Below are 15,648 nucleotides of genomic sequence, written 5' to 3'. Positions count from 1 at the left end.
GTTGGACAATCTTTAGTTGTTTATATCTTGAGAGAGAAAAGAAAAAAAAAATAAGTGATTGATTTAATTAATGATGTAGTGTGATAGAAAAAAAAGAATTAATAATTAGGCATTTAAATTTTTTTGTCATCAAAATACAATCACTCTTCTATAATTTTTACGTTTCTATGTTGGAGCAGTAAAAAAATATATTTTATTATATTTATTTTTCCATTACATTAACTTTTATGATTTATTTTCCCCTTTGTTGATGTCGCTTTCTTCTATCTACCCAATTCACCACCAACGAGGTGGATGTTTATTATTATTATTATTGTTTCACTTACATTCGTTTTTCCCCGAAGTAGGAGTAGTTCTTAGAATAGTAGGTATTGGAGTGGATGGAATGAATTCAATTTGGTAAATTTGGAATGTCTGAAATCTAAGACCAGAAACTGTAGTTATTATTCGTTCCTCACTTTTTTTTTTCTCTAGAAGAAAGGCAAGAAGAGGAAAGAGAATTGGTTCCCAGTTGAAATTGATTCACACCAAACTACAGGTCCGAATCAAATCCAAAGTTTTACTTACAGCACAACTCTCTTTATTTCTGGAAGCAATATATACCTGTGTGCTGAACCAGTGTAGTGTCCTATATGCTCTCAGCTTCTGGTTTGGCATGCACATTAAAAGTAGCTCCTTTTTGCCACTTCTTTTCTCAACCTTTGAAAATACGCCAACGCGAATCACGTCTCTAAACACAAACGTCCTTTTCTCACTCATCATAGTTCAAAAGATGATACCCTTTTAATTACTTCAACAAAGAGAACCGCGTGAGTTCCACATCACTCATGTCTGCTTCCAACTTGTCACCATTTCCATGCATGACATGAAGAAGAAGAAGAGGAGCTATCTCCGTGCTTCCCTTTTTCTCACTCACGAGGACGAGACAGTGTGAGTACTCATACTAAACAACAAACAAGGTCCCCTCAAAAGTTAATCATTCTCATTTCTCATTTCCTCACTGCAAATTTAACCCTTCCTTGCTTCGTTCTCTTTAAATTGAGAAACATGCCGCAACCATTGTTTCTGTTTTTACTTTTATGTTTATTGTGCTCAAGTAGTGGTTTATCTCAAGTTTTGTCCCTCGAGAGAGAGACTCAGATTCTACTTGGGGTCAAGAACACTCAGCTCGAAGACAAAAACAAGAGTCTCAAAAACTGGGTGCCCAACACAGACCACCACCCCTGCAACTGGACCGGCATTACCTGCGACGCACGAAACCACTCACTTGTCTCCATTGACCTCTCCGAAACTGGAATCTACGGCGACTTCCCCTTCGGTTTTTGTCGCATTCACACCCTCCAAAGCCTCTCTGTGGCTTCCAATTTTCTCACCAACTCCATCTCCCCCAACTCTCTGCTTCTCTGTTCCCACCTCCGTCTCTTGAACCTCTCCGACAATTACTTCGTCGGAGTCCTGCCGGAATTCCCGCCGGACTTCACCGAACTAAGAGAGCTAGACCTCTCAAAGAACAACTTCACCGGCGACATTCCGGCGAGTTTTGGACAGTTTCCACATCTGAGAACGCTCGTTTTATCCGGAAACCTCCTCAGCGGAACGATCCCTCCCTTCCTAGGAAACCTCAGTGAGTTAACTCGTTTGGAATTAGCTTACAACCCCTTCAAACCAGGACCTTTACCTTCCCAACTAGGAAACCTCTCTAATCTCGAAACACTGTTCCTCGCCGATGTAAACCTCGTAGGGGAAATTCCACACGCCATCGGTAACCTCACCTCGCTCAAGAACTTTGATTTGTCTCAGAACTCCTTGTCAGGTACAATCCCAAACAGCATTTCAGGTCTGAGAAACGTTGAACAAATTGAACTATTTGAAAACCAGCTTTTCGGCGAATTACCCCAAGGTTTAGGAAACCTCAGCAGTTTAATTTGCTTAGACCTCTCTCAGAACGCTCTAACGGGAAAACTACCAGACACAATTGCTTCTTTGCATCTCCAATCTCTCAACCTGAACGACAACTTTCTCAGGGGAGAAATTCCCGAAAGTCTAGCTTCAAACCCGAATCTGAAGCAACTGAAACTCTTCAACAACAGCTTCACCGGGAAACTCCCACGAGATCTGGGGCGAAACTCTGACATAGAAGATTTCGATGTCTCAACCAATGACTTGGTGGGAGAGTTGCCAAAGTACCTCTGCCAGGGGAACAAACTGGAGCATCTCATCACGTTCGCGAATCGCTTCTCTGGAACGCTCCCTGACCAATACGGCGAGTGTCGTTCACTTCAATATGTTAGAATCCAGAACAACCAGTTCTCGGGCCCGGTGCCGCCATCGTTTTGGGCCCTTGCTGGGCTTCAGTTTCTGGAAATGTCCAACAACAGGTTCCAAGGTTCTGTCTCTGCTTCCATCTCTAGGGGACTCACCAAACTCATTTTGTCCGGTAACAGCTTTTCTGGCCAATTCCCAATGGAAATATGTGAACTTCATAATCTCATGGAGATTGACTTCAGCAAGAACCGCTTCACCGGTGAAGTTCCCACGTGCGTAACTAAGTTGACAAAATTACAGAAACTTAGACTGCAAGAGAACATGTTCACCGGCGAAATTCCCAGTAACGTGACCCACTGGACTGACATGACAGAGTTGGATTTGTCGTTTAACCGGTTCACCGGTTCAATCCCATCAGAACTTGGAAATTTACCGGATTTGACATACCTTGATCTCGCCGTTAATTCTTTAACGGGGGAGATTCCGGTGGAGTTGACGAACCTAAGACTCAACCAGTTCAACGTCTCTGGTAACAAGTTGCACGGAGTGGTTCCTTTAGGTTTCAACCGCCAGGTGTACTTAACGGGTCTAATGGGAAACCCTGGTCTCTGTAGCCCCGTTATGAAAACCCTGCCTCCTTGTTCCAAACGCAGGCCGTTTTCTCTGCTTGCTATTGTCGTTTTAGTTTGCTGCGTTTCGCTCCTTGTGGGGTCGACGTTGTGGTTCCTGAAGAGCAAGACGCGGGGTTGTGGTGGCAAATCCAAGAGCTCCTATATGTCAACCGCGTTTCAGAGAGTGGGGTTCAATGAAGAAGACATAGTTCCGAACTTAATCAGTAACAACGTGATTGCCACAGGGAGTTCGGGTCGGGTTTACAAGGTGAGGCTCAAGACGGGGCAGACGGTGGCCGTGAAGAAACTGTTTGGTGGCGCGCAAAAGCCTGACGTGGAAATGGTGTTCAGGGCGGAGATTGAGACTCTGGGAAGGATTCGGCATGCGAATATTGTGAAACTGTTGTTTAGTTGCAGTGGTGATGAGTTTAGGATATTGGTGTATGAGTACATGGAGAATGGGAGCTTAGGGGATGTGTTGCATGGTGAGGACAAGTGTGGGGAGTTAATGGATTGGCCTAGGAGGTTCGCAATTGCTGTGGGTGCGGCTCAGGGGTTGGCTTATTTGCACCATGATTCTGTGCCTGCTATTGTTCACAGGGACGTCAAGAGTAATAACATTTTGTTGGACCATGAGTTTGTGCCAAGAGTAGCAGATTTTGGTCTTGCTAAGACATTGCAACGTGAGGCCACCCAGGGTGCTATGTCCAGGGTTGCTGGATCATATGGTTACATTGCTCCTGGTCAGTTTTCTTTTGTTTTTCTCCATATTTTTGTTAGGGAAGGAATTTGCCTAGAGAATTTGTACATAAATGAGATACTTAAAAGACAAAAAACTACTTAAAATTGTTTCAATTCAAAATCAATTCTTTAAGGTGAAATTAAACACGTAAAGATTTAGCTAAAACCAGATTAAATAGTATCTTAATATGATTTTAGATGATTCGATGAGAATCTTAACATGTATGGAGATGATTGAGATGGGTGTGAATGTGAGTAGAGGTTGTCCAAAGCTTAAGCAACTATAATGACTTCTCAATTTGCTTTAAAAATATAAAGAGAATGTGACTCCTTCTGATAAACTTAATTGCTAATGTTTACCTAACTGATTTAATTTCAGAGTATGCTTATACAATGAAAGTGACTGAGAAGAGCGATGTGTATAGTTTTGGGGTGGTGCTGATGGAATTGATCACAGGCAAGAGGCCTAATGACTCTTCATTTGGTGAGAACAAGGATATAGTGAAGTGGATCACTGAGACTGTTTTATCACCATCTCCTGAAAGAGGAAGTGGCGATATTGGAGGAGGAAAAGATTATATTATGAGCCAGATTGTGGACCCGAGATTGAACCCAGCCACTTGTGATTATGAAGAGATAGAGAAGGTCTTAAATGTGGCCCTACTCTGCACCTCAGCGTTTCCCATTAATAGACCCTCAATGAGAAGGGTGGTTGAATTGCTCAAGGACCATAAACTGTCATGATGCTGTATTGAGCTTCCCAAGCTCTGTCCACAAAAGGACCCAAATTTTGCATTGCCGTGGCGGTAGGCACCAAATGAAAGCGATTGATGGCTGTGTATGCAAGAAAACAAACTTTCGAGCAAATTTATTATTAAGGAATGAACAGCTATATGAGTGATTATTTAGTTACTCATTGTACGTAAATCTTGTTGTATATATGATGGCTCGTGAATCCTGTCTTTGATCAAAGTAAAAGTAAGTAGTGAATTGGAAAGTCATGTCACATCCATACCATACTGAAAAAGAAAAACCTTCCTGCAGGCTTTAGCTTATCTTTGTTTTTTTCTTTTTCTTTATCTATTTTTGGAGCATAACTTCTAAAAAAAGGATGGTTTGCATTATTTTATATTAGCGTATCACTCATCTGATCCACAATTGATTCCAACGTTCATATGTCTAAGTATTACATTGTCATATTGGTACTAGACTCTAGACACTAGAGAGTTGGAGTGTTGACACTTTTTATAGGATGAATTTGTCTTCCTTTTTTCCTCCCTAAAAAACGAGAGCATACGATTGCTCAGGTATGACCGAATCTTTCCCTCATGAGCGCTTGGTTTTCAAGCAAGGGTGATTCCACTACAAAAAAGTTGCAGTTGTGGAAACGTGAAGGCATGTGGGTCTTGACTATTGATGGAGAAGGCCCATCTCACATGCGGTTCTGAAAAAAATATGGAAAATGGTTCTGTATTAGATTGATGAACCATCCATCTTCTGAAGGATTATGTGGCATCCATCAGAAAAGCGATACAAACGAAGCCTTTGTCACAGGCTCACAGGTTCTATGTAGACATTAAGGTAGGACAATTTTTTTCTACTTGACTCTAACATAATTGCCTGATCATGCAGCAACTTCAATTATGCTTTCCAAAAACATAGACAAGTCGAATCAATGAAGAGGTAAGAAGAAGCTAGTGCCAAAACCAATCAACATCTAAATATAATATAAATAAAGTTATAGGAAAAATATACCCCTTTAGTATTTTTCCAAGTATTATCCGATGGTTTGAGTAAAGACAAAAAGTATCTTCCCATGGAGAAGATATATATTTACCATATCATACATTTGTCAGTCAAATATAGCAAGTTAAGCAATAGCACGGTCAATAGCTTCATAGAAAACTTCAAACTGGTGTGTTCGCTGAGTTAATGACCCTTTAGTTCTCTGAATACATCCCAGAAGAAGAGCATCTGATTCCAACCAACATGCCAAGCACAAACAAGTAGCAAGGGATAAAATTTTTAAAATAGAAAAATGAATGCAAAAATAACTGTTAATGTAGTTTAAATCTAAAGTAGCAGAGATAATAGTAAAATAGAGAGACAAATGCAAGCATAAAATGCAAATGCAGTTAAGATCAAAACATACATTATACACATGGATAAAAGAATATTTCATACGCTGGGATTTTTCAGGCAGAATGTTAGATGGAAAAAGTAAAACCTTTCAAGCCCAAATCACCATGTAATCCATCCATTGTCCATAATGCCTACACCTAAAAAAAAAATCCTTTTCATTTCACAATCTGGTAGCGTACATCATGTTAAGGCTTTTTAATAATTATATATGCTACATAAAGTTTTGCTCAAACGAATCTAAGTAATACTAACTAACAAGCCCTGCAATTGGTGTAAATGCTCGTGTATCTAAGTAAAAACCACTTCTTAAGTTGAACTTAAATGTTATTGCTAATCTTGTGAGTAATGAGAGAATATCTATTTATTTTATATTATTTGAGTCATGCCATATGATATACAGGTTTTTTTTTTCGTGACTTAAATAATATCCTTGACAATAAATCAATGATGACATCAAAGGCAAATCAATAGAAAAAGTTGACTTGAGATGGAAGGAATTCCTTCTTTACATAAAGAATGCATGTATTATTGATATATGTCTCTAATAAAAGGATTCGGGTCCTTTCTATTTTATTTGAAAGAAAAATGACACTTCTTTCTTTTTAGATCATATCTCTTTCTTGAATAGTAAGACATAATTTTGTTGATAAAAGAATGATATATTTTTATATCAAATATAGATTTATCATAATTATAAAATTTACTAGTTATTACATTAATCAAATGAATTTACTAGTTATTACATTAATCAAATGGCGCCCTTTCATTTCAAGAAAACCACACACTAGTTGGTTTAATAAAAGGGTATTTCTTAGCTTATAAAAACATTGATAAATAATTCAATTGAACACTGATTCAATAAGTATTTATGATGTAAGAAAGTATATACAACTTATTTTCATAATAAAATAAAATGATCAAAATATTAGTAAAATTGTAATGAATTATTATTTTTTAGCAGTTTCAAACTATTTAAAACTAGATCCAAGAATCTAATCACAAAAATTGTAGGAGATTAAAGATTTAAACCGTATAATTTTTGTTTAGGGGTCACATTAATATTCTAAAAAAATTCAAGCACCTATTGATCATGTTAAACCTGAAAAAAAATCTATGGTATAGTTTTAGCAACGTAAAAATTAATATTTTGCATATTATTATAAAATATAGTTATTTGAATTTGAAACAGATGAAAAAACATTAACTTGATTTTGAAAATTGAAACACATTCAAATTTAAATAAAAAATAATCAAACATTAAAGGCATAAATTTTTTATCCAATTATTCAATCATGGTGTAAAAAAAATTATCTAATTATTCAATCATAATTTATAATATATGATAAATTAATTAATTTTAAAATAATTTAGACCAAAATATGTAAATAATAAACTCATAGGAAAATAAATGGTAATAGAAATTCAAATAATAAAACCCAAATAAATAGGTGTAACAGTATGTGCGAATCTTAATTTAGAAGGGTACACGTTAGGACTATCCAGGTGGAGGTGGAAGAGTCACATTGGGCGCGAGAAAAGTGGAGGAAAGTTGGGTAAAATTGGACGGCAATAAAGTTTCATTTGACGTAAAAAGAAAGAGTGCAAGTTAACCGCGGTTAATTTTAAACATCATTGAGTGAGTGACCCAGTCTCCAATATTAATCCGCACTATAAAAGAACGAAAGCAAGCAGAGAAACGGAAGATTCGACCAGAGAAGCGTCTTAATAAACGCTAACCTCTGTACCCTTCGCTAAAATGAGAGAGTGCATTTCCATCCACATTGGCCAGGCCGGAATTCAGGTCGGAAATGCTTGCTGGGAGCTCTATTGCCTCGAGCATGCCATTCAGGTAATAAATCTTTCACATTGCCCTTACTAGATACTAATATTCAAATCTTGAACCATTCTCTGTCACTCCGAATTTCACATTCAATATATCACAATTGCTCATCATTTCACCATAAAATCTAGATCTGTTTCGGATATTACTCATCAAACTACACATAATATGACGTTAGTTCTTTTTTTTTTCTTTTTTAAATAATTTGTTTATAATTCGAATTCTGTGTTGTTTATGGTCAACTCAGCGTTAATCCACTTTGATCTAACGTCCTCCCATGCACAATCTACAGCTATACCTTCGTAACCATCTACGTGCATTCTTTGTAACCAATGTTGCATTTGTTGAGCGTACTAGTTGGAAATTTAAAAAGTTTCTTTGGTTGGAGTGGATGCTGAGCGTTACTGTGTTGTTTTTTTAGGCTGATGGGCAGATGCCAAGTGATAAGACCATTGGTGGAGGTGACGATGCTTTCAACACCTTCTTCAGCGAGACCGGTGCAGGAAAGCACGTGCCTCGTGCAGTTTTCGTAGATCTTGAGCCCACTGTCATTGATGAAGTCAGAACTGGCACATACCGCCAACTCTTCCATCCTGAGCAGCTCATCAGCGGAAAGGAAGATGCTGCAAACAACTTCGCTCGTGGCCACTATACTAGTACTGTTTCTTTCCCCATTTGCACCCATTTCAAAAATTGTGCCTTTTCTTTGATTGTGTAATAAGAAATTAACAATTTTTTTTTTCTTATGGTGATCTCTTAATTCAGTTGGGAAAGAGATAGTTAATCTGTGCTTGGACCGTATCAGAAAGCTTGCGGACAACTGCACTGGTCTCCAAGGTTTTCTGGTTTTCAATGCTGTAGGTGGTGGCACTGGTTCAGGTCTAGGATCCCTTCTCTTGGAACGGCTTTCAGTGGATTATGGCAAGAAATCCAAGCTGGGTTTCACCGTCTATCCTTCACCCCAAGTTTCAACCTCTGTGGTTGAGCCTTACAACAGTGTCCTTTCCACCCATTCCCTTCTGGAACACACTGATGTTGCCGTGCTACTTGACAATGAAGCCATATATGATATTTGCAGGCGTTCCCTTGACATTGATAGACCCACTTACACAAACCTTAATCGCTTAGTTTCTCAGGTTTATGTTTCTTCAACACATAAATTGAAACAAACTCTGCAATATCATTTTATGAGTAAACCATCAATTTAGTCTTTCAAGTATTACCCTCTTTGTCAAATAGTCCTTAAATTAATGAAATTATGTAGTTCCCAAAGTATTGAATATCTATCAATTTAGTCCCTATGTTGACAATATGATACATTTTACTAACATCTAGGGATCAATTTGAAGGATTTTTTAAGACTTGGGAGACTATTTAAGAGAAAAGAGTAGAACTTTAGTGATGAAATTGATGGTTCATTATCGGGTTTTATGACATGTGATCTGACTTTCTTATCATCATATTTTTCAGGTGATATCATCACTGACTGCATCTCTGAGATTTGATGGTGCCTTGAATGTGGATGTTACTGAGTTCCAGACTAACCTGGTACCATATCCGAGGATTCACTTCATGCTTTCATCCTATGCTCCCGTGATTTCAGCAGAGAAGGCATACCATGAACAGCTTTCAGTTGCAGAGATCACAAACAGCGCGTTTGAGCCGTCCTCTATGATGGCCAAGTGCGACCCTCGCCACGGCAAGTACATGGCTTGCTGTCTGATGTACAGAGGCGATGTGGTCCCTAAAGATGTTAATGCAGCCGTAGCCATTATCAAGACCAAGCGCACTATCCAATTTGTTGATTGGTGCCCCACAGGGTTCAAGTGCGGTATCAATTATCAGCCTCCAACTGTTGTTCCAGGGGGAGATCTTGCCAAGGTGCAGAGGGCAGTGTGCATGATCTCCAACTCCACAAGTGTTGCTGAGGTTTTCTCACGCATTGACCACAAATTTGACCTTATGTATGCCAAGAGGGCGTTTGTGCACTGGTATGTTGGTGAGGGCATGGAAGAGGGTGAGTTTTCTGAGGCTCGTGAAGATCTCGCTGCCCTTGAGAAGGATTATGAGGAGGTCGGAGCAGAGGCTACGGAAGGTGATGAAGGCGAGGATGGAGATGAGTATTGATTAAGGACTTTGCATTTTTAGTTACGTTTTCGTGATGGGTTTCTTTTATGTAGTTTCCTTGGCTTTATTTTCTAAGTTGTTGCCATATGCTGCTGTTATTTGCATGAATGGTTTGTCATTTGGTGGAGCTTGCTCTGTTCCAGCACTAAGCAACTTCAATGATATGATTGTGGCTCTTTTAGTTAAAATTGGAATGTTTATGCGCAGTAATTTGATTGTCTTTGTGATTGCGGAGCTTAATTATGCGTGATTGCGTTTGAAAAAATTATAAAAACTTACATCATGCATGGATTGCATTTGAAATCTATAGTTTTATAGCTATTGTTTGTACTATTCTTCTAAAGATTTTTCTTTTTTGAAAGGATTCTCCTAGAGTTTGATCTCAATAATGAGTAATAGAAGTTTGTATTCAAATTTCAAGGACTAAGTTACTTAGATTAAACACAAAGAATAATATAAATAATACCTAAGAAAATGCATTTTAAAAAAAGAACTAAACATAAATATAATTCTATTAAGTATTGTTTAAGTTGTTTTTCAATTAGAATTGGAGTTTAATTTAAGTATAATAAAAGCTTACATTATGTTAGTTATTGAGACGTAGTTCCAGTTCTAAGGACCTAAATGTTATATAAGTTTTGTCATATATTGAATAAATAAATAAAAAAGATTATGCAAGTTATTGAAATGTAATAGTACCGATTCTAATGACCTAATAATTGTTACATAAGTTTTGTCATTTTTAATGAAATCATGGGTTGCACATCACGTGCCGGTACATAAGTAGAGAAGGCATTAGAAAAGGGATTCATTTGTTTAGGCACACCAAGTAAGAAATACTATTATTCATCAAAAATAGTATATAAAGAGAAGAAATGTTAGCTTTGCCAAAAGCGTCGATGTTCTTTTTATAGTGTTGATTATTTAGCCTTGATGGAATTCATGCATATTGCATGTGTCTATTAAAAACTACTGTATTACGAAATTCTAGGGTTTCCCTGGAGAGGGTGCGTCTAGTCTAGAGTAGTAAATTTTTAAATGTAGAATTTCAAGATATTGGAGGAAACTATTCTGCCAACTGCACAGACGCATAGTACATAATTCTAGGGAGATGTGTAAAATGCAAAGCCGAACCTGCATAATTTGTCATATGACAATAAGCGGCCCAATTTAATTTGATTGAATTGAATTATTACCTAATATATTATATACTCAATATATATAATTACAAGTGCAAATGGAACTTTTGCAGGCCTGAAAGCCTTGAATACGTGGTTTGGTAAAGAAAAATGTTTGTTTACAATGATGTAAAAAGTATGATAAAGAAAAATAAGAGATATTAATGAAATATTTAAAATTAGTGTATGTTTGGTAAATAGAAAGAAACACAGGAACTGAGAAATAAAGAGAAAGAAAAAAGCTGTGAATGCTCATGCGGATTCTCAGGGTTTTAATCTCGGAAGCATAGTTGCTGCTTCCCGCTTAGCGTATCCTTGCATTGTAGGTTCTAGCAGTAACACGGACTTATATCCCTCACTGTAAGGAAGGTTTCAGGCAAAATAATCGTTTTCATTTTATTTTTTTTAATTGCAACCTATGGAAGATAAAAACAAGGAACATGAATCCGGTTTCGTTTGTAATCAAGAATCTCAGACAAATAATGAACCTCAGGTATGGAACTCTCGTTTTTCTGATCAATCTTTTGCGGCTTTACAAATTCAGCTTCTTGTGAAGCCTTTTTCTATTTTATTTTTGTTCCCCCTTTCTTTTTTTCCCTGTTTTTTTCTGGCTTAGTTCTTTGTTAATACAATCACAGAATAACAGAGGCTAGATATGAATATCAGTCTTAGGAACGGTGGAAAGAAAAGTAGGAATGCAATTTGAACTAAAAAGAAAATGAAAAGAAAGTAAAGATTGAATAAATTTTTACTTTTAAAAATTCATTTTTTTCCCTCTTTGGCTTCAAAAACACACATTATGATATCTACTACTTTTCTTCTATCTTAGGGTTCTCATCTTTTTAATTGGAATCATATGTAAAGGAGTAGCATGAATACCTCAAATATGAAGAATCATAAAAACCAATTTCAGTTGTTTAAATAGTCCTTTTGAGTTTATTTAGATGAATATGATGATTAACAGCACAACCAAGAGAATGCACAGCCAAATGTGACTGTTGGTCCTATTGCCAAAATTAGTAGTCCCTCACCTTCACATGACAGCATGCCCAACTCAAATCAGCAACAACAACCTCCAATTGTTCAATGACCTTGTACTCCTCAAAATGCCACAGAACAGTTCTTGACAATGCACTTCCCCACCCAAGCATCACCACCTGGTGCCTTAAATCAATGGCAGCAGTTTCAATATCAGCAGGTATTTGCACAGACAGCATCATCCTTTTGGCAACCGCAACCGCCAGGAGCAAATGTCCCTTCATTCTTTCAGCCCTTTACTGATACTGGCTTTCAAGGAGGACCTTCCTCAACAATACAGACACTACTTCCCAATATGTCTTGCCATTACACATTTCCTGGCTTTCCACGTAATTATGCAACTTTTACTCTTCATATAGCACACAATACTTTATACTGCAGTTATTTTAGAGTTGAATTTGATAGTTATTTTACCAAATAGAATACTATGGGAGTAGGAGTGTTTTTCCCTGCGTTTCTTTCTATTACTAGAGTATATTTGAAATGAATGTATCTGTAATTGAGCATAGTGAATTTTACTAGCTAATACATCATGTTTTATATTATTGTCATCTGGCAAGCACAAATATGACATAGAACGCAGATATATGACAAACATAAGTTAAGGGACGTGACAACAGGGCTATAATATGACATACAAAATTAGTATAAAATTAACATAAAACAAAAATATTACGAAGAGCGTGAGGCATTGTAGACAACTAGACATTATAAATACTATAATTTGTATAATTATTGTGGTATTGTCATTTGTTTTGGCATAAAAAATTAACAAATAAAAGTAAGAAAATTGTAATGTGCAAGTATTAAAGTGTTCAACACGGATATGAGTCCCAAACATGACCAATATTTTGATCTTTGAAGTGTATGCGCTTCCTTTGTTGTCAATGTCAGCTACTGGTTGAGTGCAGTCAACATATAATTTAGGCTATAACATAAAGTTTGATACCTTGTTTACAGATTCTTGGGATCCACCTTCTTACATGGCTCAGTTGTACCAAATGCAGCATCCTTATGTTTTCAGTTTTCCTGGTGCACCTAACTTTTCTTCAGCAACTCCTAAGGTGCCTGATCGCTTAGCTTCTGTAGAGCATTCTTCCCAAAATGGAATTATGAGACCACCTTCAAAACTTTCTCAGAAGCATCAACAACTTTGGGAAGCTCAGGTGAATACTTCTCAGCTCACACTCAAATTATGATCATTATGATTTCTGTTGTCTTGAGTCTTGACTACAGATATGAACAAATATTTCTTGCAGTCAGCGGAGAATGTTAAGCTGTGGAGTGTGATAAATAAATTGCAAGCTGAAGTTTCTGATTACAATGATCGGCTGAAGAAGCTTGAAGAAGAAGTATCCTCGTTCAAAAAGAAAGCAGAAGTGCCCACTAACAAAGTTATTGGGACAATTCCTGTATTAACAGTGCAACCAAAAAAGAGAGGAGGGCCTAAGAGATCATTGGCTTCAGTGGATCCATCATATTTGTCTCACCTCCCAGCTGGCGGTAAAAAGCCTGCACTAAGTAACTATCTGTATCAGAGTAAATCACCCTTTGGAGCAGTTAAATCACCCATTTTTGAAAAAGTTATCCTTAAAAAAGTGGAAAATAAAGAAATAACTACTCGTTCCACTACTACAATGGTGCAGCACGAAAGCAATGTAAACATCTTAAATGCTGTTAAAGATGTGAGCTGCAATACCCAAATTAATCAAAGCAACCCAATTATGTCTGCATGTCAAGGCCAAGTTCCATGTGGAAATGGAGTAAATGTTAATTTTGGAAAGGATCATGACTTGAAAGTAGTCTACTCTGAACCATCACAACCAGATAAAGTTTTGAAAAATAGTAGCATGGGTGTTTCAGCTAAGTCTGTTGGAAATACTGGTAATGGGAATGTTGGGTTGACTTCTTGCGCACCTTCTCAAGACACTGCAAAGGATATGCTAGATGTTGCTCGTCGAAGTTTCTTCCATAATGGCAGTTTCATCCAACAAGGAGGAAACATAACTCCTGGATGGAGTTTGAGTTTTGCAAATGAAGAGGATGCTTCAGAAGATATGGAAGATGCTATGGAAGAATCAGCTAAAGGTGAAAATGAAGTAATGGGGGATGACTCTAGCTCCGCTGCTGAAGAAATTGGTGTACCAAAAGACCTAGGTGGTGGTTGGTTGCCCCATGAATGATGCTATGGCAACTATTCCAAAAGCCAAAGCTATGTCTCCCCTTAACAACTGGTAGTATTTTTACAAGAAATGTCTCATACATCTAGTTCCCTAACAATAGATTTTTAGTATAATGGGATCACTTTGCTCAACTGGGATAATCTTCTAGCCAGGTGAAGGGTCACCAGTCACCAACTTGCCCAGGATTTTTGGTATAGACTATAGAGCAGTATGTAGATTTTTGTTAATATTTGTCATATCATTCAGGAAATTCATGCGGTTGGTCCTTTTGAGTCACTTGTATAGGCTATTTATTACAAAAAAAAAAAAAGCGGTTATATTATAATAAAAATTGATTGAAAAGTAGTATATTTGAAAATAAATTAATACAGCACCAGAACTGAAATACCCATTAATATCAAATAATGACTTTTATTTAAAATTGTTTTAGCTACATAGGACTACGGGAAGGAAGAACCACTCGCACGCAGATGCCGATATGAATATTGTACGTATTTTGTAATGTTTTTAAAAGAGAATTAAGAACGCTATCCAATAAATTTAGAATAAAAAAATTACATTATATTTTAAATTTAATATAAAAAATATGCCCAATATGTAGTTTCAAAAAGATTTAATTAAGTTTTTCATACTTAAAATATAATTTATTTTTAAAAAATTACTTAACATTCATTTTTTCCCCCAACTACTTAGAAATTTTTTACGTTTTATTTTAATACATGTCGTTTCATGTCATTAATTGTATTTTTGATACCTTGTTCCAGAGATTGTCCTAGACGTGATGACCGTTGCCTCCCGCACCACCACGAACAATTGTTTCTCTTCTTTTTTTTCATTTTTTAAAATAAAAAAAAAACAAAAATTAATGACATAAAGAAGCATGTGCCTACATGTTTAGTGACCAAGTGTGATGACGTATGTTACATTATCACTTAACGGATGCATATTAATGATATATACGCAAAAAAAATTCAAGTACTTAGGAAGAAAAAAATGAATATTAAGTTTTTTTTTTAAAAAAAAATCATGTTTTAGATATAAAAAACTTAATTAAAATGTTAAAAAACACTGAGAAAGATAAAAAAGAGTGATATTGATTCATCGTGGGACCTATGATCCTCACTCTCACAATTGCTACTTTTACCACCCATGCGGGTGACATTTTTGTTTGTTCCAAAAATATCATTCTCACATACTCATGATTCTATTGACCAAAAGGAAAATTTCATAATGGATTTTATCAATAAAATCATATTTTGGTTGTATAATTTTTTTGCATTTCCACTTATATAAAAACATGTTTCTGTTGTATATTGTTTTACAATTTTTTAATTAATTCGAGATACAAGTTATTTGTTTCAAAGTGATTAAATTATTTGTGAGATAGATATCCTATTTAAATTGATATTAAATTAATTAACATACAATTTAGTATTTTTAAGGTAGTCAATATCATAATATAGATTATCTGTTTTAATTAAAATTGAATTAATTAGATAGAAGTTATCATTTATAAAAGTAAT

At 36.3% G+C, this 15,648-nt stretch overlaps 3 protein-coding genes across 3 annotated transcripts; all 3 read left to right on the top strand.

Moving 5' to 3' along the window:
- The first annotated feature begins 374 nt into the window (after positions 1 to 374).
- Positions 375 to 4,672, top strand: LOC114422684 (LRR receptor-like serine/threonine-protein kinase HSL2). The gene is made up of 2 exons (XM_028389168.1): positions 375 to 3,619; positions 3,997 to 4,672. The coding sequence occupies exons 1-2, from the start codon at positions 1,048 to 1,050 to the stop codon at positions 4,359 to 4,361; spliced, it is 2,937 nt and encodes a 978-aa protein (XP_028244969.1). The 5' UTR covers positions 375 to 1,047; the 3' UTR covers positions 4,362 to 4,672.
- A 2,773-nt stretch (positions 4,673 to 7,445) lies between these two features.
- LOC114422676 (tubulin alpha-2 chain-like) lies at positions 7,446 to 9,966 on the top strand. Its single transcript, XM_028389156.1, has 4 exons — positions 7,446 to 7,608; positions 8,021 to 8,255; positions 8,365 to 8,735; positions 9,070 to 9,966. Exons 1-4 carry the CDS (start codon positions 7,516 to 7,518, stop codon positions 9,724 to 9,726), a joined length of 1,356 nt encoding a protein of 451 aa, XP_028244957.1. The 5' UTR covers positions 7,446 to 7,515; the 3' UTR covers positions 9,727 to 9,966.
- A 1,116-nt stretch (positions 9,967 to 11,082) lies between these two features.
- LOC114422666 lies at positions 11,083 to 14,428 on the top strand. Its single transcript, XM_028389145.1, has 3 exons — positions 11,083 to 12,271; positions 12,903 to 13,108; positions 13,202 to 14,428. Exons 1-3 carry the CDS (start codon positions 12,034 to 12,036, stop codon positions 14,123 to 14,125), a joined length of 1,368 nt encoding a protein of 455 aa, XP_028244946.1. The 5' UTR covers positions 11,083 to 12,033; the 3' UTR covers positions 14,126 to 14,428.
- The last annotated feature ends 1,220 nt before the right edge of the window (positions 14,429 to 15,648 follow it).

The sequence above is a fragment of the Glycine soja genome, chromosome 1 (genome assembly GCF_004193775.1).
Source record: "Glycine soja cultivar W05 chromosome 1, ASM419377v2, whole genome shotgun sequence".
Taxonomy (NCBI): domain Eukaryota; kingdom Viridiplantae; phylum Streptophyta; class Magnoliopsida; order Fabales; family Fabaceae; genus Glycine; species Glycine soja.
This window is presented reverse-complemented; position numbering and strand designations above follow the sequence as displayed.